This window comes from Ovis aries, chromosome 3, assembly GCF_016772045.2.
Source record: "Ovis aries strain OAR_USU_Benz2616 breed Rambouillet chromosome 3, ARS-UI_Ramb_v3.0, whole genome shotgun sequence".
Taxonomy (NCBI): domain Eukaryota; kingdom Metazoa; phylum Chordata; class Mammalia; order Artiodactyla; family Bovidae; genus Ovis; species Ovis aries.
The window spans coordinates 130335200-130361856 of NC_056056.1; the positions used below are offsets into that span (position 1 = coordinate 130335200).

At 43.8% G+C, this 26657-nt stretch overlaps 1 protein-coding gene across 2 annotated transcripts; it reads right to left on the reverse strand.

The window, feature by feature from the left end:
- Positions 1-4652: 4652 nt before the first annotated feature.
- Positions 4653-26168, reverse strand: LOC121819096 (uncharacterized). Of its 2 annotated transcripts, none has more exons than XR_009599884.1 (2): positions 25995-26168; positions 4653-4939 (listed from the first exon to the last, which is right to left on the reverse strand). XR_009599884.1 is itself a non-coding variant. In XM_042246605.2 (2 exons), exons 1-2 carry the CDS (start codon positions 26088-26090, stop codon positions 17609-17611), a joined length of 648 nt encoding a protein of 215 aa, XP_042102539.1. In that variant the 5' UTR covers positions 26091-26168; the 3' UTR covers positions 17597-17608. The 2 variants fall into 2 exon arrangements, 1 of the variants encoding a protein (XP_042102539.1); XM_042246605.2 differs by lacking the exon at positions 4653-4939 and adding an exon at positions 17597-18160.
- Positions 26169-26657: the final 489 nt, after the last annotated feature.

Below are 26657 nucleotides of genomic sequence, written 5' to 3' on the forward strand. Positions count from 1 at the left end.
TGAAGTGGTTTGCCATTCCCTTCTCCAGTGGACCACGTTTTGTCCACTGGAGAAGGACCACCATGACCCGTCCATCTTGGGTGGCTCTAAACAGCATGGTTCATAGTTTCATTGAGTTGGACAAGGCTGTGGTCCATGTGATCAGAATGGTTCAGTTCAGTTCAGTCACGCAGTTGTGTCTGACTCTTTGTGACCCCATGAATCGCAGCATGCCAGGCCTCCCTGTCCATCACCAACTCCCAGAGTTCACTCAGACTCACGTCCATTGAGTCAATGATGCCATCCAGCCATCTCATCCTCTGTTGTTCCTTTCTTCTCCTGCCCCCAATCCCTCCCAGCATCAGAGTCTTTTCCAATGAGTCAACTCTTCGCATGAGGTGGCCAAAGTACTGGAGTTTCAGCTTTAGCATCATTCCTTCCAAAGAAATCCCAGGGCTGATCTCCTTCAGAATGGACTGGTTGGATCTCCTTGCAGTCCAAGGGACTCTCAAGAGTCTTCTCCAACACTGCAGTTCAAAGGCATCAATTCTTCTGTGCTCAGCTTTCTTCACAGTCCAACTCTCACATCCATACACGACCACTGGAAAAACCATAGACTTGTCTAGACAGACCTGTGTCGGTAAAGTAATATCTCTGCTTTTCAATATGCTATCTAGTTTGGTCATAACTTTCCTTCCAAGGAGTAAGCATCTTTTAATTTCATGGCTGCAGTCACTATCTGCAGTGATTATGGAGCCCCAAAATATAAAGTCTGACACTGTTTCCACTGTTTCCCCATCTATTTGCCATGAAGTGATGGGACCGGATGCCATGATCTTCTTTTTCTGAATGTTGAGCTTTAAGCCAACCTTTTCACTCTCCTCTTTCACTTTCATCAAGAGGCTCTTTAGTTCCTCTTCACTTTCTGCCATAAGGGTGGTGTCAGCTGCATACCTGAGGTTATTGATATTTCTCCTGGAAATCTTGATTCCAGCTTGTGTTTCTTCCAGTCCAGCATTTCTCATAATGTACTCTGCATATAAGCTAAATAAGCAGGGTGACAATATACAGCCTTGATGTACTCCTTTTCCTATTTGGAACCAGTCTGTTGTTTCATGTCCAGTTCTAACTATTACTTCTTGACCTGCACATAGTTTCTCAAGAGGCAGGTTAGGTGGTCTGGTATTCCCATCTCTTTCAGAATTTTCCACAGTTTATTGTGGTCCACACAGTCAAAGGCTTTGGCATAGTCAATAAAGCAGAAGTAGATGTTTTTCTGGAACTATCTTGCTTTTTCCATGATCCAGCAGATGTTCACAATTCAATCTCTGGTACCTCTGCCTTTTCTAAAACCAGCTTGAACATCTGGAAGTTCACAGTTTACCTATTGCTGAAACCTGGCTTGGAGAATTTTGAGCATTACTTTACTAGCGTGTGAGATGAGTACAATTGTGCGGTAGTTTGGGCATTCTTTGGCATTGCCTTTCTTTGGGACTGGAATGAAAACTGACCTTTTCCAGTCCTGTGGCCACTGCGGAGTTTTCCAAATTTGCTGGCATATTGAGTGCAGCACTTTCACAGCATCATCTTTCAGGATTTGAAACAGCTCAACTGGAATTCCATCACCTCCACTAGCTTTGTTAGTAGTGACGCTTCCTAAGGCCCACTTGACTTCTCATTCCAGGATGTCTGGCTTTGGGTGAGTGATCACACCATTGTGGTTGTCTTGGTCATGAAGATCTTTTTTGTACAGTTCTTCCGTGTATTCTTGCCATCTCTTCTTAATATCTTCTGCTTCTGTTGGGTCCATACCATTTCTGTCCTTTATCGAGCCCATCTGTGCATGAAATGTTCCCTTGGTATCTCCAATTTTCTTGAAGAGATCTCTAGTCTTTCCCATTCTGTTGTTTTCCTCTATTTCTTTGCACTGATCACTGAGGAAGGCTTTCTTATCTCTTCTTGCTATTCTTTGGAACTCTGCATTCAGAAGCTTATATCTTTTCTTTTCTCCTCTGCTTTTTGCTTCTCTTCTTTTCACAGCTATTTGTAAGGCCTCCCCAGACAGCCATTTTGCTTTTTTGCATTTCTTTTTCATGGGGACGGTCTTGATCCCTGTCTGCTGTACAATGTCATGAACCTCCATCCATAGTTCATCAGGCACTCTATCTGAATGGTTAGTTTCCTGTGATTGTGGTTTTCAGTCTGTCTGCCCTCTGATGGAGAAGAATAAGAGGCTTATGGAAGCTTCCTAATGGGAGAGACTGAGAGGGAAATTGGGTCTTGTTCTGATGGGCAGGGCCATGTTCAGAAAATCTTTAATCCAATTCTGTTCCCTCCCTGTTATTTACCTGGGGCAAAACTATTGTGGCCTTACAAATAGCTGTGAAAAGAAGAGAAGCAAAAAGCAGAGGAGAAAAGAAAAGATATAAGCATCTGAATGCAGAGTTCCAAAAGAATAGCAAGAAGAGATCAGTGCAAAGAAATAGAGGAAAACAACAGAATAGGAAAGACTAGAGATCTCTTCAAGAAAATTGGAGATACCAAGAGAACATTTCATGCAAAAATGGGCTCGATAAAGGACAGAAATGGTATGGACCTAACAGAAGCAGAAGATATTAAGAAGAGATGGCAAGAATACACAGAAGAACCATACAAAAAAGATCTTCACGACCAAGATAATCACGATGGTGTGATCACTCACCTAGAGCCAGACATCCTGGAATGAGAAGTCAAGTGGGCCTTAGGAAGCATCACTGTGAACAAAGCTAGTGGAGGTGATGGAATTCCAGTTGAGCTGTTTCAAATCCTGAAAGATGATGCTGTGAAAGTGCTGCACTCAATATGCCAGCAAATTTGGAAAACTCCGCAGTGGCCACAGGACTGGAAAAGGTCAGTTTTCATTCCAGTCCCAAAGAAAGGCAATGCCAAAGAATGCCCAAACTACCGCACAATTGCATTCATCTCACACACTAGTAAAGTAATGCTCAAAATTCTCCAAGCCAGGTTTCAGCAATAGGTAAACTGTGAACTTCCAGATGTTCAAGCTGGTTTTAGAAAAGGCAGAGGTACCAGAGATTGAATTGTGAACATCTGCTGGATCATGGAAAAAGCAAGATAGTTCCAGAAAAACATCTATTTCTGCTTTATTGACTATGCCAAAGCCTTTGACTGTGTGGACCACAATAAACTGTGGAAAATTCTGAAAGAGATGGGAATACCCAGACCACCTGACCTGCCTCGAGAAATCTGTATGCAGGTCAGGAAGCAATAGTTAGAACTGGACATAGAAAAACAGACTTGTTTCAAACAGGGAAAGGAGTACATCAAGGCTGTATATTGTCACCCTGCTTATTTAGCTTATATGCAAAGTAAATCATGAGAAATGCCAGGCTGGATGAAGCACAAGCTGGAATCAAGATTGCCAGAAGAAATATCAATAATCTCAGGTATGCAGATGACACCACCCTTACGACAGAAAGTGAAGAACTAAAGAGCCTTTTGATGAAAGTGAAAGAGGAGAATGAAAAAGTTGGCTTAAAGCTCAACATTCAGAAAACTAAGATCATGGCATCTGGTCCCATCACTTCATGGCAAATAGATGGGGAAACAGTGGAAACAGTGACAGACTTTAGTTTTGGGGGCTCCAAAATCACTGCAGATGGTGACTGCAGCCATGAAATTAAAAGACACTTGCTCCTTGGAAGTAAAGCTGTGACAAACCTAGACAGTATATTAAAAAGCAGAGACATTACTTTACCAACAAAGGTCTGTCTAGTCAACACTATGGTTTTTCCAGTAGTCATGTATGGATGTGAGAATTGGAGTATAAAGTAAGCTGAGCACCGAAGAACTGATGCTTTTGAACTGTGGTGTTGGAGAAGACTCTTAAGAGCCCTTTGGACAGCAAGGAGATCCAACCAGTCCATCCTAAAGGAAATCAGTCCTGAATATTCATTGGAAGGACTGATGCTGAAGCTGAAACTCCAATACTTTGGCCACCTGATGCAAAGAACTGACACATTTGAGAAGACCCTGATACTGGGACAGATTGAAGGCAGGAGGAGAAGGGGACGACAAAGGATGAAATAGTTGGATGGCATCACCAACTCAATGGAGGTGAGTTTGAGTAAGCTCCAGGAGTTGGTGATGGACAGGGAAGCCTGGCGTGCTGCAGTCCATGGGGTTGCAGAGTGAGACATGACTGAGCAACTGAACTGAACTGAAAAAAACTTGAGGGTTTAAGTAACATACCAAAAATGAAATTTCAATAAAATGAGAATAAAAACAGATTAAGTTGGATCAAGCTAAAAAAAAAAAAAAGAACAAGTGTTCTGACCATTTGAGTCATTATAATTGCTCTACCAATATGTGGCATCTAAGATATGAGACAGATGAACATGTCTATGAAATAGAAACAGAATCACGGAGACAGACCCAGTGGGTAGTTGCCAAGAAGGAAGAGGTTGTGTGAAGAGATGGAGTAGAAGTTGGAGTTAGCAGATGTAAGCTTTTACATGTAAAATGAATAAATAACACGGTCCTACTGTATAGCACAGAGAACCATATTCAACATCATATGATAAACCATAATGGAAAAGAATATTTTAAAAAAGAATAGGTATACATTTATTTATATATATATATATATATATATATATATAAAACCACTTTGCTGTACAGCAGAAATTAACACTACATTGTAAGTCAACTACACCTCAATAAATAAATAAATTGCTCTACTAGAGCATAAAGTTATGTTCAAAATTTTGAAAAACACAGCAGCAGATGCAAACAATACCCGAGAGGCAGTTTCATAGCAGTTCTGCAGGAAACAGAAGATGTTTACCTTGTAAAAACCTGAAGAGAAATTTCCGCCTGGGCCAGTCTAGAGGGCACAGCTGTCCCATGCCCACCAGCTTCACCCAGAATTCAGAAGAGGAACGTAAGCTGTTTCTTGTACCTGTCATTAAATCAAGCAACAACATGAAAACAATTTAGTGAAGGTAGCTTTTGAGGTGCGTGGTGCAAATATGAAAACTTCCACCCAAGAGTAGTACTTGAAATACACAGAAGAGTAGCTGTGACCACATGCCTCCAATTCTCTCTCCTAAATCTCTAATTTCCATTCAACCAGGCTCTTGGCAGGAACAGGGCTCATATTGCAATCCTTATGGGAGTTGGACGTCTGCATTGAAATCTAGGCTCCACTGTTTCTTAGCTGGGTGACCTTAGGTAAATTACCAATGTAAAAATGAGAATGATTATAATACTTATTTTACATGTAAATCCTATTTTACAAGATTAAATTAGATAACGTTCATGAAACTCTTAATACAGTACTCAGTAATGTTAGTGGCGATCAGTAGTAACCTATGCTTGGATCACAGGAACATAAATATACTTCAGAAACCACTTGGGTTAGTGGTAGAGTTCACATTCCCTTTTGAAAGAGCTCCAGTGTATTCCTGCCTGGACGGAAGATTTCATGGTCATATAAAGACGGGTACTGGAGAAATTGTTCCTTCACTAGGACACCTCGTTCTCTGATAGAAAACAGTGTATTCACTCCACTGACAACTTTCCAACAGTAATGCCCTCATTATAATCCTGGTTTCATTTCTTGGCATTAATTCACTTCATTAAATAGAAAGCAAAGAGACTCTAATTTACCCGAGTCTAATTAAACACAAGCATACACACACTTTTGTATAGATAACCCATCTGTTGTACAACAAAGCATTTGACTTGTCTTTGTCCCTGGTTCCTGGGAGGGAGGCTGAGGGGGAATTCCCCTCCTATTAGGCATGTCTTTGTTATACATGAGCCACTGAGGTGACTAAGGCTGGAAGCTGAAAGATCAGAAAGGTCTGACCTGTGATTAGGAGCTTGAGGCTCTGAGCTCCTTCTGTGGGTGGGAAAGGTATGTCTGTTTCATAACTTCCATTGGCTGGGAGTTATATTTAACAATTTTTTTTCTTTTTCTTTTTTTTTTTTTTTTACTTTACTATACTGTATTGGTTTTGCCATACATCAACATGAATCCGCCACGGGTGTACATAAGTTCCCACTCCTAATAGCCAGGACATGGAAGCAGCCTAGATGTCCATCAGCAGATGAATGGATAAGAAAGCTGTGGTACATATACACAATGGAGTATTACTCAGCCATCAAAAAGAATACATTTGAATCAGTTCTAATGAGGTGAATGAAGCTGGAGCCGATTGTACAGAGTGAAGTAAGCCAGAAAGAAAAACACCAATACAGTATACTAACACATATATATGGAATTTAGAAAGATGGTAACGATAACCCTGTATGTGAGACAGCAAAAGAGATGCAGATATACATAACAATTTTGTTCACATTCCTCTGATAAGGACTAGTTGTGTGGCCTCATCTGGATTCAGGTTAGGCTGGGAAATGTCACTGTGGTCTGAGCTGCTCTTCCCAGACAGAGTCCTATAATTTGGAAAAGAGGGCATAAATTCTGGTAGACTGCCATCAGAAATTGGCTAAAGGGTAGATGCATGACATGACCCAAATGACCAATCAGAGGATGCCTGTGGGATTGATATTGGAAAGCTAGGAGGAAAAGAGAGCTTTTGGTGTGGGGGGGTGGAGATCTGAATTTGGACTTTTGTTGCCAAGTTCTCTGTCAAAAGGTCAGAACATCTGCAAGACAAAAACAGGCAGGGAAGAAGAGAGAGAAATTCAGAGAGGGGGAGAGAGACAGAATTGGAAAGCAAGTGAGTCCCAGTGGCCACAGGAGAACTGGGGCTTTGTAAGTGACCAAATTAGCAGCCTCGAACAAATCACTGTTCTTGTTTCGCTAAGATACCTCTTTTGCTGATAGAAAACAGTGTATTTCACTCCACTGACAACCTTCCAATAGTAATGTCCATGTTATAACCCCTAATTTCATCTCTTGACATTATTTCACTTGCAATCTGAGATCCACTGAGATCTGTTGATACCAGTTTTCTTGTTTCAATATCTCATTAGCCTTTTTTATTCCGTGGTGTCCTTTTCAATGTCCATGTGCATGAGTAACGTGTCTTTCATTCATCATGACTCCAGTTCTAAGTTGGAGCCAACTGAGAGCTACAAATGTATTTTTATTTCAGCATTGCCTTCTTATTGCAGAGTGTGCACAGCAGGGATTATTGTGTTTTCCTTTGCCCCAGTTCATGGAGAGCATGATCCTTCTGTGTGACCCAGTCACTCAGGTGTCCCCTAGGATGTGCGGGGTTTTGCCCTCCATACCACGTGTTCTCAGAGTACTGTGCTCTGAAGTTGGATCTGTCTCTGGCAGTACTGCCCATTCCCTCTGCCACCGTCATTTCTAGCTGCTGCTAATCTCCCTAATGAAGACTTAGTTGCTTAGATCAAGGTCCAAGAATGTGTCCTTGTCTGTCCTCCCTTCAAGTAAAATACAACTATTTCCCCTGAGACCCTTTCCATTGACTTCAGAGGTCTAGGCGATTGGTGACCAGCATTCCTAGAAATCTGATCTCAGAGAATCAGGGCGTTATTGAAATGCCTGCCTGTTTACCTATTTAGCAAAAATACAGCACACAAGTTGTAAGACTGAGTTTACAAACCACTCTCCTCTTAAGCGATCAGGCATCCAGAAATCTTTGGCCCCTGAAAGTTTTCCGTGAACCTGGAGAGTCAATTAGAAGAGAGACAGATGCCTGTTGAAAACTTAACATTATGTATTCTTCATCCTCAGTCACTCCTGGAGGTCTCTCTCCTTGGGCCTGTCTGGAAAAGGCCCATGCTCTTATGCTGTCAACAAGATCAAAACAATCGTCAGATCTCTTAAGGGATATTTAGAAATAGAGATCTGAGGATTAGAATGAGTCAAAGGGGGTGAAATAGCAAGTGTTTACTCACTCCAGTGTTCTTGCCTGGAGAATCCCAGGGACAGAGGAGCCTGGAAGGAGGCCGTCTATGGGGTCGCACAGAGTCAGACACGACTGAAGCATAAGGCAGCTACTTAGTAGCAGCAGCAGCAGCAGCAGCAGCAGCAGCAGCAGCAGCAGCATAGGGCAGTACTCTCTCCCTGAAAAAGGGTGTGCAGCTGATGGGGAAATTGTGTTTAGTAAACAGCCAGATAGTAAATATCTTTTTGGCGTTGCATTCAATATACAGTTTTGGTCGCATATTCTTTTACTTCCTCTTTTTGGAAGTACATATTCTTTTGGGGGTGGGGGAGTTGAGGGGATTTTTTTTAATAATGCTTTAAAATTATAAAAACTATTAGGTAAGGAGCAGCGGCTGTGCTTTGCTGGAGCAGCCGTGAAGAGATACCCCATGCCCAAGGTAAGAGAAACCCAAGTAAGATGATAGGTGTTGCAAGAGGGCATCAGAGGGCAGACACACTGAAACCATACTCACAGAAAACTAGTCAATCTAATCACACTAGGACCACAGCCTTGTCTAACTCAATGAAACCAAGCCATGCCTGCAGGGCAACCCAAGATGGGTGGGTCATGGTGGAGAGGTCTGAGAGAGTGTGGTCCACTGGAGAAGGGAATGGCAAACCACTTCAGTATTCTTGCCTTGAGAACCCCATGAACAGTAGGAAAAGGCAAAATGATAGGATAACAAAAGAGGAATTCCCCAGGTCATTAGGTGCCCAATATGCTACTGGAGATCAGAGAAAAATAACTCCAGAAAGAATGAAGGGATGGAGCCAAAGCAAAAACAATACCCAGTTGTGGATGTGACTGGTGATAGAAGCAAGATCCTGACGCAGTAAAGAGCAATATTGCATAGGAACCTGGAATGTCAGGTTCATGAATCAAGGCAAATTGGAAGCGGTCAAACAAGAGATGGCAAGGGTGAACGTCGACATTCTAGGAATCAGCGAACTAAGATGGACTGGAATGTCTGAATTTAACTCAGATGACCATTATATCTACTACTGTGGGCAGGAATCCCTCAGAAGAAATGGAGTAGCCATCATGGTCAACAAAAGAATCTGAAATGCAGTACTTGGATGCAATCTCAAAAACGACAGAATGATCTCTGTTCGTCTCCAAGGCAAACCATTCAATATCACAGTTATCCAGGTCTATGCCCCAACCAGTAATGCTGAAGAAGCTGAAGTTGAACGGTTCTATGAAGACCTACAAGACCTTTTAGAACTAACACCCAAAAAAGATGTCCTTTTCATTATAGGGGACTGGAATGCAAAAGTAGGAAGTCAAGAAACACCTGGAGTAACAGGCAAATTTGGCCTTGGAATGAGGAATGAAACAGGACAAAGACTAATAGAGTTTTGCCAAGAAAATGCACTGGTCATAGCAAACACCCTCTTCCAACAACACAAGAGAAGACTCTACACATGGACATCACCATATGGTCAACATTGAAATCACATTGATTATATTCTTTGCAGCCAAAGATGGAGAAGCTCCATACAGTCAGCAAAAACAAGACCAGGAGCTGACTATGGCTCAGCTCATGACCCCTTATTACCAAATTCAGACTTAAATTGAAGAAAGCAGGGAAAACCACTACCATTCAGGCATGACCTAAATCAAATCCCTTATGATTATACAGTGGAAGTGAGAAATAGATTTAAGGGCCTAGATCTGATAGATAGAATGCCTGATGAACTATGGAATGAGGTTTGTGACATTGTACAGGAGATAGGGATCAGACCATCCCCATGGAAAAGAAATGCAAAAAAGCAAAATGGCTGTCTGGGGAGGCCTTACAAATAGCTGTGAAAAGAAGAGAAATGAAAAGCAAAGGAGAAAAGGAAAGATATAAGCTTCTGAATGCAGAGTTCCAAAGAATAGCAAGAAGAGATAAGAAAGCCTTCTTCAGTGATCAGTGCAAAGAAATAGCAGAAAAGAACAGAATGGGAAAGACTAGAGATCTCTTCAAGAAAATTAGAGATAACAAGGGAACATCTCATGCAAAGATGGGCTCAATAAAGGACAGAAATGGTATGGACCTAACAGAAGCAGAAGATATTAAGAAGAGATGGCAAGAATACACAGAAGAACTGTACAAAAAAGATCTTCACGACCCAGATAGTCATGATGATGTGACCACTAATCTAGAGCCAGACATCTTGGAAAGTGAAGTCAAGTGGGCCTTAGAAAGCATCACTACGAACAAAGCTAGTGGAGGTGATGGAATTCCAGTTGAGCTGTTTCAAATCCTGAAAGATGATGCTGTGAAAGTGCTGCACTCAATATGCCAGCAAATTTGGAAAACTCCGCAGTGGCCACAGGACTGGAAAAGGTCAGTTTTCATTCCAATCCCAAAGAAAGGCAATGCCAAAGAATGCTCAAACTACCGCACAATTGCACTCATCTCACATGCTAGTAAAGTAATGCTCAAAATTCTCCAAGCCAGGTTTCAGCAATACGTGAACCATGAACTCCCTGATGTTCAAGCTGGTTTTAAAAAAGGCAGAGGAACCAGAAATCAAATTGCCAACATCTGCTGGATCATGGAAAAAGCTAGAGAGTTCCAGAAAAACATCTATTTCTGCTTTATTGACTATGCCAAAGCCTTTGACTGTGTGGATCACAATAAACTGTGGAAAATTCTGAAAGAGATGGGAATACCCAGACCACCTGACCTGCCTCTTAAGAAATCTGTATGCAGAATTAAAGATTTTAAAATTAAAAAAATAATAATAAAATTAAATTAAATTTAAAAAAAAAAGAAATCTGTATGCAGGTCAGGAAGCAATAGTTGGAACTGGACATGGAACAACAGACTGGTTCCAAATAGGAAAAGGAGTACATCAAGGCTGTATACTGTCACCCTGCTTATTTAACTTTTATGCAGAGTACATCATGAGAAACACTGGACTGGAAGAAACACAAGCTGGAATCAAGATTGCCGGGAGAAATATCAATAACCTCAGATATGCGGATGACACCACCCTTATGGCAGAAAGTGAAGAGGAACTAAAAGCCTCTTGATGAAAGTGAAAGAGGAGAGTGAAAAAGTTGGCTTAAAGTTCAACATTCAGAAAACGAAGACCATGGCATCCGGTCCCATCACTTCATGGGAAATAAATGGGAAACAGTGGAAACAGTGTCAGACTTTATTTTGGGGGGCTCCGAAATCACTGCAGATGGTGATTACAGCCATGAAATTAAAAGACGCTTACTCCTTGGAAGAAAAGTTATGACCAACCTAGATAGTATATTCAAAAGCAGAGACATTACTTTGCTGACTAAAGTCCATCTAGTCAAGGCTATGGTTTTTCCAGTTGTCATGTATAGATGTGAGAGTTGGACTGTGAAGAAAGCTGAGCACCGAAGAACTGATGCTTTTGAACTGTGGTGTTGGAGAAGACTCTTGAGAGTCCCTTGGACTGCAAGGAGATCCAACCAGTCCATTCTGAAGGAGATCAACCCTGGGATTTCTTTGGAGGGAATGATGCTAAAGCTGAAACTCCAATACTTTGGCCACCTTATGCAAAGACTTGGCTCATTGGAAAAGACTCTGATGCTGGGAGGGATTGGGGGCAGGTGGAGAAGGGGATGACAGAGGATGAGATGGCTGGATGGCATCACTGACTCGATAAACGTGAGTCTGAGTGAACTCTGGGAGATGGTGATGAACAGGGAGGCCTGGCTTGCTGCGATTCATGGGGTCACGAAGAGTCGGACACGACTGAGCGATTGAACTGAACTGATTAGCTCATGGGTATATCTTTCCGTTTCTTCTTGCCTTTCCATTCTCTTCTTTTCACAGGTATTTGTAAGCCCTCCTCAGATAACCATTCTGTCTTTTTGCATTTCTTTTCCTTGGGGATGGTCTTGATCTCTGTCTCCTGTACAATGTCACGAACCTCCATCCGTAGTTCTTCAGGCACTCTATCTATCAGATCTAGTCCCTTAAATCTATTTCTCCCTTCCACTGTATAATCATAAGGGATTTGATTTAGGTCATACCTGAATGGTCTAGTAGTTTTCCCTGCTTTCTTCACTTTAAGCGTGAATTTGGCAATAAGGAATTCCTGATGTGAGCCACAGTGAGCTCCCAGTCTTGTTTTTGCTGACTGTATAGAGCTTCTCCATCTTTGGCTGCAAAGAATATAATCAATGTGATTTCGGTGTTGACCATCTGGTGATGTCCATGTGTAGAGTCTTGTGTTGTTGGAAGAAGGTGTTTGCTATGACCAGTGCGTTCTCTTGGCAAAACCCTATTAGCCTTTGCCCTGCTCCAAGGCCAAATTTGCCTGTTACTCCAGGTATTTCTTGACTTCCTAATTTTGCATTCTGGTCCCCTATAATGAAAAGGACATCTTTTTGGGGTGTTAGTTCTAGAAGGTCTTGTAGGTCTTCATAGAACCATTCAGCTTCAGCTTCTTCAGCATTACTTGTTAAGGCATAAAGTAGAATTACTGTAATATTGAATGGTTTGCCTTGGAAATGAACAGAGATCATTGTGTCATTTTTGAGATTGCATCCAAATACTGCATTTTGGACTCTTGTTGACTGTGATGACTAATTATTGACTATGCCAAAGCCTTTGACTGTGTGGATCACAACAAACTGTGGGAAATTCTTAAAGAGATGGGAATACAGACCACCTGACCTGCCTCTTGAGAAATCTGTATGCAGGTCAGGAAGCAATAGTTAGAACTGGACATGGAACAACAGACTGGTTCCAAATCAGGAAAGGAGTACCTCAAAGCTGTATATTGTCACCCTGCTTAACTTATATGCAGAGTACATCATGAGACACACTGGGCTGGATGAAGCGCAAGCTGGAATCAAGATTGCCGGGAGAAATATCAGTAACCTCAGGTATGCAGATGACACCACCCTCATCGCAGAAAGGAAAGAACTAAAGAACCTCTTGATGAAAGTGAAAGAGGAGAGTGAAAAAGTTGGCTTAAAACTCATTCAGAAAATGAAGATCATGGCATCCAGTCCCATCACTTCATGGCAAATAGATGGGGAAACAATGAAAACAATGACAGACTTTTATTTTGGGGGGGCTCCAAAATCACTGCAGATGGTGACTGCAGCCATGAAATTAAAAGACGCTCACTCCTTGGAAGAAAAGTTATGACCAACCTAGACAGCATATTATAAAGCAGATACATTACTTTGTCAACAAAGTTCCGTCTAGTCAAGGCTCTGGTCTTTCCAGTAGTCATGTATGATGTAAGAGCTGGACTATAAAGAGCTGAGCACTGAAGAATTGATGCTTTTGAACTGTGGTGTTGGAGAAGACTCTTGAGAATCCCTTGGACTGCAAGGAGATCCAACCAGTTCTCCCTAAAGGAAATCAGTCCTGAATATTCATTGGAAGGAGTGATGCTGAAACTGAAACTCCAATATTTTGGCCACCTGTCGGGAAGAACTAACTCATTGGAAAAGACCCTGATGCTGAGAAAGATTGAAGGTGGGAGGAGAAGGGGACAACAGAGGATGAGATGGTTGGATGGCATCACTGACTCAATGGACATGAGTTTGAGTAAACTCCGGGAGTTGGTGATGGACAGGGAGGCCTGGCATGCTGCAGTCCATGGGGTTGCAAAGATTTGGACACAACTGAGCGACTGAACTGAACTGATGAATGACCAAATTTTATACTAATAAAATATAATCAATGTTAAAATTATAGTGAGCTTAGTGTAATCTCTGTCCAATTACTCAAATTACATTTTGGAATCTTTCCATAATTCCAGGATACTATTGTTCACATAAATTGTAAAATGAGAGTGGGCTTCCCTGGTGGCTCAGTGAAGAATCCGCCTGCCAATGCAGGAGACTTGGGTTCGATCCCTGGGTCAGGAAGATCCCCTAGAGAAGGGAATGGCAACTCACTCTAGTATTCTTACCTGGAGAATGCCATGGACAGAGGAGCCTGGAAGGCCACAGTCCATGGGGTTGCAAAGAGTTGGACACGATTTAGTGACTAAACAACAATATGAGAGTACATAGGCTTTTGGTGGGATGCTCTATCACCGTGCTCGGCACCTGGTCCATGAACAGCGGCTGGCATTGCTATCGCTTTATTCACCATTAAGTCTCATTTTAATGTCATAAATCCACACAGTGGAATATTATTTGGCCTTGAAAAGGAAGTGAGTTCTGACATACGCTACAACATGGATGAAGTTTGAGGACATTAGGCTAAATAAAATCAGCTAGTCACAAAAAGGCAAATCTAGTATGATTCCACTTATATGCTTTTATAGGAGGGACCTAGAATAGTCCCATTCATAGAGACAAGAAAAGGGAAGGGTGGCTGCCAGAGGCTGGTGGGGATGGGGGATGGGCAGTTACTGTTTAATGGAGACAGAGTTTCGGTTTTGCGAGATGAAAAGAGTTCGGGAGATGCATAGTGAAGGCTGCACAACACAGCAAAGTTACTTGATGCCACTTACCTGTGCACTTAAACGTGGTTGAGATGGTATATTTATTGTGTCACAGTTTTTAAAACACATAGGGGATATCAGATATGGAAAAATAAAACAGGGAGTAGGCAGTATTATGAGGGGTGTGAAGGTTTAAATAGGGTGATTGACTTCCCTGAGGTGGAGATGTTTGAGCAAAGACCTGAAATGGGGAGAGGTGAAACCATGCGGGTGTGGCGGAGCGGAAGGATATTCTAGGTAATGTGTGTGTGTGTGTGTGTGCGCGTGTTAAGTCGTTTCAGTCCTGTCTGACTCTATAGCCCACCAGGCTCCTCTGTCCACGGGATTCTCCAGGCAAGAACACTGGAGTGGATTGCCATGCCCTCCTCCAGGGGATCTTCCAGACCTGGGGATCGAACCTGTGCCTCTCATGTCTACCTGCATTGGAGGGTGGGTTCTGTACTAGCGTCACTAGGCAAGCCCTCTAGGTAGTATAGTACGTGTAAAGGCCCTGAGGTAGGTGAGTGCCTGTGGGATCAGTGGGCTGGAGCAGAGCAGGTGAGGGGAAGATGAGATCCAAGAAAGAAGGGGAGTGTCAAGTAGGAGGCTAAGAGGACAAATCCATAGGACTTGGGCCACTAGAGACACCTGACTCTTATTCTCAGTGAAATGGTGTGTTATTGCAGGTTTTGAGCAGAGAAATAACCTGTAATTTGTTTTTTTATTGAGGCATAACCCAGGTGGTGCAGCGGTAAAGAATTTGCTTGCCGATGCAGGAGATGCTAGAGACACGGGTTCGATCCTTGGGGTGGGAAGATCCCCTAGAGGAGGAAATGGCAACCCACTCCAGTATTTTGCCTGGAGAATCTCATGGACAGAGGAGTCTGGTGGGCTACAGTCCATGGGGTCACAAAGAGTCGGACACGTCTGAGCGACTGAGGTGCACACACGTAACTGATACACAATATCATATTGGTTTCAGGTGTACATCATAGTACTTCAAATCTATACGCATTTCTAAGTGAGCCCTGACCTATATTTTTGAGAAGACCCGGGGACCAAGGGTGAGGCTGAGAGACCAGCCAGGAGGTTGTAGCAATTATCCAAGCCAGGGAAGATGGAGAAGCTGGCACGGCGATAGCGAAGGAGGGAATTGGTGGGATCAGGGATACATTCTGAGATAGAGTCAACAGGATGTGCCGAAGATTAGACGTGACAGATGAGAGAAACAGGAGCACGGATTGCTCCCAAGTTTGGGACCTGAGCCAAAATTCCCGTGCTTTACATGACACATTCATGTTAATTATCTCATTTGCATCTCACAGTCAAGGCCTCGCAGGAAGCAATGTTGACACCAGCACACAGCGGGTCACGTGGGGCTTGCAGGAGGTGAGAGGGGTGAGCAGAATGAGCACTGTGCTAGGAGTCTTGGCCCCGGGTGTAGGCCAGCTGTCAATCACAGGTTGCAGCCTGAGTTTTGGAGTCTTTGACCATGAAATAAGAATGACAACATCTGCCCCTGCACTGCGTGGAGGATCAAATGAAAGGGCAGGTGAATGAAAGATGTCACTCATGGATGACAGTATTGATTAAACCAAATGCATAAGCCATAATAATCCCAAATCATTTTCTGCTGTTTCCCAAATCACCGTCATTCAGTTCAGTTCAGTTCAGTCACTCAGTCATGTCCGATTCTTTGTGACCCCATGAATCTCAGCACACCAGGCCTCCCTGTCCATTATCGTCTCCCAGAGTTCACTCAAACTCAAGTCCATCAAGTCGGTGATGCCATCCAGCCATCTCATCCTCTGTCATCCCCTTCTCCTCCTGCCCCCAATCCCTCCCAGCATCAGAGTCTTTTCCAGTGAGTCAACTCTTCGCATGAGGTGGCCAAAGTATTGGAGTTTCAGCTTTAGCATCATTCCTTCCAAAGAACACCCAGGGCTGATCTCCTTTAGAATGGACTGATTGGATCTCCTTGCAGTCCAAGGGACTCTCACCTTCATTAGGGTTGTTTAATAAAATGCTAAATTCTGGGGCCCAGTCAGGCCCAAACTTGCTCTCCTCGCACTCTGCCCCCTGCCCCCACTCAGCACCAAGCAATTCTTAAACACATTAAAGCTTAGATCTCTTGGTCCAGGAGCTAACTTTGATGGAATAGAATAAAGGATAAGGGATAATCAAGTGCCGGGAGATTCTTGGTATTCAGCTAGGTGCTAACCTATAATATAAATGATGGATTTTATTCATCACATTTGAATCTTCCCAGTGGGTGGCACATAGAATTCCATTTCAAATAGCTGGGTAAGGCCACTTGTCAGAATTTTAAAGAGGCAATGTGAATTGTTACACGTTTCCCTTCTGAAGGGACATTTTTTTTAACGTGGAGCCGTTTTTCTAAAGATGAATTTCCAGTGTTCTTTCCATGTGTTCCTTCTTGTGCCCCCAGAACTCTCAGCCTTGGCTTTTCTTGGTGCTTTGCTAAGTGCCACAAAATCGAGGACTTACTGCTTTCACGCCAGCATTTCAGAACTGGGCTCACCTCCCGCAGCCATTCCACCACTACAGCCAGATGAGCCATCACACCTGCGTGTTGATCTGGGCGGATGCCCAGAGCACAGCCTGTCCTGATTGAAAGCAGGCCCTGAAGTTTTTGCTACACATTGACTTGGCAGGATCCAGATACCCTCCAAAAGCCAGACAAGCACTGGGAGTTTCTTAACCCTCAGCCTGTGATCTCCTAACCAGACAATAAATAGGCCCATCAGCTCAGTGGCCAACCCCAGAGTTTTCAGCTAGGCATTTCTCCATCTACTCAGGAGACGAAAAGCTTTGTTGGACACACAGATGCTCCAGAATCTATTTGGAATCAACTGAGCATGTGGGAGAGGAAGGGGGGGAGGGGTGGTGTGGGAGCTGTAAGGATGACCGGCACCCTTGGGGATTTGTTCCTTGTGTGGTAGGCACAGGTCCTTTGCTTCTGTGATCCTGTGGTCGCATGTGAAATTCTTTCCAAAGATACCGCACACACACACACACATACACACACACACATGGACACACAAAGCCAAGCACTATCTGTGCAAAGAGGCAGCTCTTGGCTATCCAATCACTGGGCATTACTTTGGCCCCTAGACATGAGAAACCAATACGCTGCCAATCAAAACAAAGCCGAGATCCTGGAATGACCTGAGGAAGCCAACACCCCTTCACTCAGAACACACAAGAACCTTGGAAAAGGCAGGGACATATGTTGTGCTGTGTTGAGGTCATCTAGATATCCAGGAGCCAGGATCCTTCAGCAGACAGCTGGCTTACATTATTGCTTTTATTATTTTCACAATTCCCATGGACCCACTGTGGGTCCCCTGCCCGCGTTGCCCCCTCATCAGGAATGCCCTCCTCTCCACCTGAGCCCTCCCCATCCTGCTCAGGGCTCACCTCCTCCATGCTGTCTTCCCAGGCCACAGGAGGCGCCTCTGACCTCCCACAGCTCCGAGAGCGCCGACCAGTCATCTTCCTCATGTTATTCTGTGCATGTGAGCCTTCGATACCCAACTGGGTTCCGTGGCAGGTACCTCGCCTGGTGTCCTTGGTTTCCCCACAGCGCACCACCCCCCCAAAACCTAGCACAATGTTCAGTCCCAGGGGGTGCTTGCTCAGTGCCTGCTGACTCATTAGCACGGTCTTGGACATGGAAATCACCTTTACAAACCAAATTGGGTAAGACAATAGGCTTTGTGAACATAACATATTACCTGAGTGAAAGATGAGAAACAAACCTTGGCAAAGCTGACCCAGTCGGATTATTCCATCATTCTGCACCTAAAAGAATGAGAGGCAGACAGCAAAATACAAGTCCTGGTGACATCAGCCTTGGCAGTCCCTAATGGAAAGTGACCCTGCCAGGGCCCTGCTCCCTCGCTCGATCCGGAACACTTTCCATTAACGCTATTAACCCCACACAGCGGTCAGGGGCAGAGCCAGACGGGCCAAACATGCTCAGTCCCAGCTGCTGAATCATCTCCATCTCATTTGCCCTTCCTCATACCTTCAAGAACTAGCAAAAGCAAAGGAGGGGGAAAGAGGCACAGAGAACTATCAACTTTAGCAAATCCTTAATAGGAAGCAGTTTGGCTAGTTTGCTCCATCCCTGGGAACTCTTTCCATGAAAAACATTTCTCCACCACAGCCATGTTTTAGACTTACCATTGTATCCTCAGCCCAAAGGAAAATTCTCTCCACCCCCGACCACATTCTCTGAGCGATTTCCTTCTAAGGGCGGATAATCACTCTTTTCAGCGTACAGCTGGATGGCTTGACATCAACCAGAAAACCCAGTAATATCCTGACCTTCTGAAATCAGATTGGGAGATCAGAGAAGGCTTTCCTTGCTGTCCCCAGGGCTCAGAACCGTCGAAAGGCACGGGAAGGCCCCAGAACTGAAGATGGATGAGAACATTGAAAAGGAAATGACAGTCAGAGATAACAGAGGAGTAGGCAAAGTCAGTTTTCTCTGGGCTGGAAAATTGGAGCTGAGGGAACGCTGTAATTAGGGGAAGTTCAGTGACCTCTGTTCTCAAGCCTCGGTAGGAGCTGGTTGCGAGAAGACTACACTGCCCTCTGTTGGAGACCTATATGCACACAGTGATGGATGGACGCACACAGGCACGTGTGCTCACTCGTCTGAATCCATGGACTGTAGCCTGCCAGGCTCCCCTGTCCATAGGGCTATCCCAGCAAGAACACTAGAGTGGGTTGCCATTTCCTACTCCGGGGATCTTTCCGACCCAGGGATTGAACCTAAGTCTCCCGTGTCTCCTACATTGGCAGGCAAAGTCTTTACCACTGCACCACCTGGCGGGCAAGCCCAGGTGCACAGCTAAGGGCTTCTCACTCATGGTCTTGATTGATTAGCCATTGCACCACCCTTGGGAGCTGAATATTATTATCTGAAACAAATAAAAATAACAAAAAAAATGCCAACTGAGGTCATAGACATCAAGTAACTTGAGGCAATGGCAACCCACTCCAGTACTCTTGCCTGGAAAATCCCATGGACAAAGGAGCCTGGTGGGCTGCAGTCCATGGGGTCGCAGAGTCGGACACAACTGAGCAACTTTACTTTCACTTTTCACTTTCATGCATTGCAGAAGGAAATGGCAACCTACTCCAGTGTTCTTGCCTGGAGAATCTCAGGGACAGCGGAGCCTGGTGGGCTGCCATCTATGAGGTCACACAGAGTCGGACACAACTGAAGTGACTTAGCAGCAGAAGCAGCAGCAACTTGCCCAAGGTCATGTGCCTAAGACGAAGCACAAGCAAGTATGCTAAACCAGGGATAAATGACTAAAAAATTCATTTCTTGCCACTCATCTTTGTAGATAATCTTTCCATCTTGGACTCAGGTAGCCTCGTGCTCTGAGAATCTTCTGTGGTACTCTCCGGTATGGTGGTTCTCAAAGGCCACTGTATACTAGAGTGACCTAGAGAGGCAGCACTAACCTGCCAAACGCTTAAGCCCCATAGCCAGAAATTCTGATTTTAATTGATCTGCCGTGGATCCTGGCTTAGGTAGATTTTAAGAGTTCTTTCAGTTCAGTTCAGTTCAGTTCAGTTGCTCAGTCGTGTCCAACTCTTTGCGACCCCATGAATTGCAGCACGCCAGGCCTCCCTGTCCCTCACCAAATCCCGGAGTTCACTCAGACTCACGTCCATCGAGTCCGTGATGCCATCCAGCCATCTCATCCTCTGTCGTCCCCTTCTCCTCCTGCCCCCAATCCCTCCCAGCATCAGAGTCTTTTCCAATGAGTCAACTCTTCGCATGAGGTGGACAAAGTACTGGAGTTTCAGCTTTAGCATCATTCCTTCCAAAGAAATCCCAGGGCTGATCTCCTTCAGAATGGACTGGTTGGATCTCCTTGCAGTCCAAGGGACTCTCAAGAGTCTTCTCCATCACCACAGTTTAAAAGCATCAATGATTCTGATATGTAGCCAGTGATGAGAATTTCTGCTCTAGCTGCAGGAGAGGTGGAGACAGAGATAGGTGCTTCCCTCAGATCTAGGACATAGTAGGCAATAGAGAGCAGGCTTAGAGAGTTTCACTCACTTTTGAAGGATGAGAGCTCAGTAGTGGATGTTACGGTTATGCTTTATGATATTGTGGTAAGTGAATAATAGATCCCAAAAAAGCACCACATCCTAGTCCCTGTAACCAATAAATATGTTACCGTTAATAGAAAAAGAGGACTTTACCAGTGTAATCAAGTTAAAGATCTTGAGAGGGAGAGATTATCCTGAGTTATCTGGGTGGCCCTGATACAACCTCAGGGTGCTTCAAAGGCGGGCAGGGGGTGAAAGTCAGAGCAGGAGATGTTATAACAGGAGCAGAGGTTGGGAGGGTGTGAGGAAGGGACCTGAGAGTGTGGCAGCCGGGGAAACCGGAGGGGCTCCAGAAGGAGGAGGCTGGCCAACACTGTGACTTTAGCCCAGTGACATTGGTTTTGGGCTTGTGACCTTCAGGTCTATAAGAACAAATAAACTGGTATTGGTTTAAGACACTAGCTTTATGGTTCTTTGTTGACCACTTATCTATAGAAATTAACAGAGATCTTGCATAACTTACTTCACTTCTCAGAGGTTCTGTTTCCCCATCTCTAAAATGGGGTCACTTCCATAGGGTAGTTCTGAAGATTAAATGCATTGATTAGAAGCAAAATGCTTGGTTTGATAGCTTTATAAATAGGGCTTTCTATTATGATCAGGGATAGAGGTCTCATGAGGCAGAAAGTGATGGGAAGAGAGAGAGAATTCCAGCTGTGCCTAAGTAGATTTCTACAGGACAGGGGATTGAGGCAAATGGAACAAAATTAGCCAAGACTGGTGTGAAACAGCAGTGGCAGCAGGATTTATCAGCCTGCTGGCCTTAGGGATGTGTTTTCACCTGTCTGTTCTGAACAGCGCTATTGGGTCTAATCCTCTGGAACCTCCTCACTGTAAAATTCACACAGTGGGAGAAATGGAAGACACCAAAAAGGCTCCAAAATGCAGGTTCTTCAGCATTTCATTCACAGTCCAAATACAGCCAGAAGGTCATTATAGGCAGTTCAGGGTTCTTAAACCCTCTCAAGAATAAGGTATGTTTTCTACCTATTTAGTTTCATTGGAATTATGACTAGTCATCTGTTTTCTACCAATCACTGGATTGGTGATCTTGAACAAATGACTCTGTTCTTCAGCTTTGTCATCTGTGAAATGAGGTCAGGGATAATGCCCACCTGTAGGGTTGTAATAAGCATTAAATGCTTTCTACATGCAGAGGGTATTGTGAAGTGCCTGGCACACCTTCAAGTGGCTCGGCAAGTTAGCTATTAACATTTTGATCAGGGTTATTTTTATGTGGGGCAAAGAAGTGAGGATAGGTGAAGGGAAACACATGCTAAGAAGGCTTGATATAAAAGACAGTTGTTTTCAATATTCTTTGATTATTTTACTCAGTTTCTTTTAAGAAGCCATAAGAGAAAGAAGTCCAAAATCAGACCCATATACAGTTACTTACTGAGTACCTATTATGTGCCAGGAATTCTTCTAGGACCTGAGAACCTAAAGACAAACAAGATCCATTTCCTGTCCTCAGGGAGTGTGGCAATAGGCACAGTGAATTTCCATCACTAGACAGCAAGACACATGCTAAAACTGGGGTAGGCAGGGTGTGATGAGATGTTCTTGGAAGAGACCTAAGCCTTGGTCTAGGGGAGGGGACATCAGGGAGAGCTTCCTGGAGAAAGGCCATCTAGGCTGGCTGTGTGGGGAACTCCATGAAGAGTTTTAAGAGGAACCAGCTCTGCTGAGAGCTTGAGATCAAGAGCGAGCAGTATTTTCAGGAAACAGCAAAGAGTCGATAGGAGCATGGTGTGAGGGGCCATTGCCAGAAAAGTTGGGGTGAAGGTATGGGAATTGAGAGATTCAGCTGGAAATCTAAGCGCCATTCGGAGTGCAGAGTGACTTAAGAACCTTGATAAGTTTGGATGTTAGCTTGAGGGGAATGAGGTGCTGTTTAGAGACTTTAAGCAGGGCAATTATGTAATAAGACTTGAACTTTAGAAGATCACTCTCAGAGGAACAATTGAAGAGGGACAAGATGAAAGTCAAAAGATTGTGGGCGGTGACTGCAATAACCCTCGTAAAAGAGAACGGATGATGGAGCAAAGTACTGGCAGCGGTGGGTAAATTTCGAGATATTAAGGCAGTGTGTGCGTTAGCCACTCAGTCCTGTCCAACTCTCTGTAACCCCATGGACTATAGCCTGCCAGGCTCCTCTGTCCATGGAATTTTCCAGGCTAGAATACTGGAGCGGGTTGTCATGCCCTCCTCTAGGGGATCTTTACAACCCAGGGATCACCTATGTCTCTTAAGTCTCCTGCATTAGCAGGCGGGTTCTTTACCACTAGCACCGCACCTATACATATAATATAATACTGTGCAAACAGCAGTTATTTAGTAAATGAAAGGATATATATTGGTTCCCTGAAGTGGAACCAATAGTGTATGTGTGTGTGTAGAGACAGGCAGGGAGGTGGATTGATTGATTATAAAAGAATGGCTCATGTGACTATGGAGGCTGAGAAGTCCCATGATCTGCCGTCTGTAAGCTTTCCAGTTCAGGAAAGCTGATGGTGTAGGTCGTGCTCAAAGCCGAAGACCAGAGAACCAGGGAAACCAATGGTGTGAGTTCCCGGTCTGAACCCAAAGGCCCAAGTACCAGGAGCTCCTCTATGTGAGGACAGAAGAAGGTGGACATCCTAGCTCTGGAGAGAGCAGAGTCAGCCTTCCTCTGTCTGTTTTGACTCTCTGTGTATTGAAAAATGCCCACTTGGATTGGCGAGGGCCATCTTCACTTAGTCTCTGGATTCAAATGCTGACCTCTTCCAGAAAAAGCCTCACAGACACACTCAGCAGTAACATTTTACTAGCTCTCTGGGCATCCCTTGGTCCTATCAATTTGACACATCAGATTAACCATCACAGATGGGTACTGTCATCTGTAAGCAATAATAGCCATACATAATTGCTGCTGGAATCCCTTTCTGGTATTTTCCCTTTTTACTTTTCTGGTTGGTTTCCAATTAATATTTCATATGAGCTTTTCTATTTCATTTGGTGTTTTGGTCCTTACTATTTCAACCACATCCTATAATTACAAGATAACTCGAACCAACACCAAACTTCCCAATCATTTTCTTTTCCTGCTATATAACAAGGTTCAGACACAACCTACCATTTCTCTTAAGACAATATTTATACCTCTGAGCTGCTTCCTGTACCAAAATCCACGTGCATATGACATGTCAATGCAAATAACTTTTGCCTGGTACCCTTTCATTACTGCAAATGGCAGAAGGAGCTGATGGAAGGACTACGGAGTAAATAGTCAGCAAATCTAAGTTCTAAATCCCTGTTGTACTTACAGCTCTTTGAAGTAATGGAAATTTGTTTCCCTTTGGTTTCCTTAACAGCAAGATAATATCATGTATTTGAAGGACACCCCATAAAACTATTTTTTCCCATATAAATTTTCAAACAAGGGATGTTAAAATGCTTGGGTATTTCATTAAGCTGTGTATTACTTTTAGTAAACAACGACTCCAAGGCCGTAAAGTGATGGTTACAAACTGGTGAATTGAGGGACCACATTGAGTCAATAGAAGTGTTTTGTTTGTCCAGCAATGTTGATTTTTAGATTTAAGTCAATTACTAAAAATGTTTAAGATTTGAGAGATTTCATGATTATATTCTGACTTCCTTTGAAAAAATCTGAAGATTTGGCACCCTCAGTCCACACTGCTGCTTGGCAACAACTTTCTGGAATTAAGCAATGATCGCCACCTTGAAAGGAAAAAGGATCCTTCTAGTTTGCCACAGTCCCCACCACTCGCTACCCTACAACAGCTAGTCTTTCCACAGTTGCCACCTCTACCTATATTAGCAGCCCTAGTCTTTGTCACAGTCCTCACCATTCACCCTTTTATTACCCCCAATCAGCTTAGCTCAATTCTGTTACTCTCTGGTTACTGAAGGCATTTACATCTGGCAGTTCCTATGTTAAAGGAATATTCCACAGCACGTTGTTGACTCCCCAGATTGCAGCTCTCAGACTGGCTCTATTCCCAAATAGTTCTAAAGAGAAAAATCCATAACAGCATTTGGTAATCCACAGGAACATTGGAACATCTCTCTTCTATCCAGAAAACTTTGCTTGCCGTAAATAAGCCAGCAAGAATAATACAAGTTTAGAGAGATGACATGTTCTAGCTCAACTGGTCCAATCCCTTTATATAACAGATGAGAAAACAAAAGTACTAGATGGTGAAGAGGCTTGTTTAAAGCCCAACAGAACTAGAACCAAAAGTCAGAACTATAACTACTAGACTCCCAGGGGAAAGCTGTCCAGGCAGCCACTTCTCATTCTTTCCAGGGTAGGCATAGAAAGGAGCGGCTTGCTTTCCTGTATGAAAAACACATTCAACTTGGACTTGAGAACAAGAAGTGGTTTGTCTCTTGTTCTAGGCTTCAGATTCTCAGACAGCTGAGTTTTCTAACCTTAAATGCTGCAAAGACCCTATTTTGAAGCCTGTATTCACTTCCTAGGACTACCATAATCCAGGGCCGCAAACCAGGTAGCTCAACAGCGGAAGCCTATTCTCCCACAGTTCTAGGGGCCGGAATTATGAAATGATGATGCCAGCGGGGCTGTTGTCCCCTTGAAGTCTCTCAGGGGGATACTCCTTGCTTGCCTCTTCCTAGCTTCTGGTGGCTCCCAGAAATCTTTGCCTTTCTGGGGTCATACCCACATCCCTCCAGTCCCTGTTGCCATGGCCTTCTTCCCTGTCTCTGTCTCCTCTCTTTCATGAAAACTTCAGTCATTGGATTTAGGGCCCATCTCAACTCAGTGTGATCTCATCTTAAATTAATTAAGCACATCCACAAAGACCTTCTTTCCAAATAAGGTCACATGCTGAGCTTCCAAATAGACATGAGCTGCTTGGGGGACAGGGCAACACCACTCAAGCTACCACAAACCCTCTCCAAATTTTCCTAAATTGTAGCCCAAGCCACTGGGGCTTATTATCTCACAGCTCTTTTGTGCTGTGTGTGTGCTAAGCTGCATCAGCCATGCCTGACTCTTTGTTACCCTGTGGACTGTAGCCCACCAGCCTCCCCCAATTATGGGATTCTCCAGGCAAGAATACTAGCGTGGGTTTCATGCCCTCCTCCAGGGGCTCTTCCCAACCCAGGGGCCAGACCTACATCTCCCGCACTGGCAAACAGGCTCTTTACCACTAGCACCACCTGGGGAGCCCTATAGGCTTTTTGTGCTCTGCAGGCTGTTTCTATAAGCCACCACCATGCTGGCCTTAAAGAGATAATATATGTATTCCCTACTTTTACCGACATTGGTACAGATAATGACCTTTTTCATAAAAGCAAAAATCCTCTTGAGATTTCTTTCAGTTAGCCAAAATAGACACTAATCTAGGATACTGTACACCATTTTGCCTTAGAAGAGGCCACCTAAGTGCTCTGCTCTCAGGCGGGGGTGGGACTCTACATACAAGCCCTCGTTACTTTCAGGCTCTTTACGCCTCTCCCTGCCACTTACTGTGAGCAACAGCGGGAAGAAGCGGTCAAGTGGCTTTTGTGTTAGGTGGGACTGAGTTTCCAGCTCTTCGGCTTTAATGCTGCAGCTTCTGTCCATGTGACTGCAAGACAGCTGGCTCAGCTATGAGAATCGTATTTTCGTACAGTCACTTCCATGCACGGGTTATTTCTTTCTGAAGAAGAAAAACCTTTCTTAGAAGACCGTTCCCACCCCCACCCCCATTCAGACTTTCCTCAGGACTTATTGCTCAAGACTGGGTCATTTAACAGTATCCTAGCTCAAGGTCCTCAAATGTTTTTGGCCTCAGGACTCCTTTGTACTATTAAAAATTATTAAAGACCCTAGAGAGCTTTTGTTTTCTATCTTTCAATCTTTACCATATGAGAAATTAAAACAGAGAAAGAAAGAAGTATATTAACATCTTTTTCAGATAATTATAAATATTCTTGATATTACACCACAGCTTGACAAGTGGTAGTTTCTGAATCGTTAGCTGCAATGTGAAATCTGAAAACATACTAAGGAATTTTCCATTCTTGATTACATTAAAACCCTGTACTTTGAATTTTGTAATGTGTGGATTGGTCATTTGGAAAATATTAGTCACTGAGTTATGCAGGTCTTCCAAATGTTGATACATTTCATTGTATAATATAAAAATGT

Excerpts from the sequence above, each read along its gene's own strand:
- LOC121819096 (XM_042246605.2), bottom strand. The coding sequence starts at position 26,090 with ATGGACAGAAGCTGCAGCATTAAAGCCGAAGAGCTGGAAACTCAGTCC. Across the intron at positions 18,161-25,994 it reads TCTTCCCGCTGTTGCTCACA|GTGCAGAATGATGGAATAAT; the intron begins GTAAGTGGCAGG and ends TCATTCTTTTAG.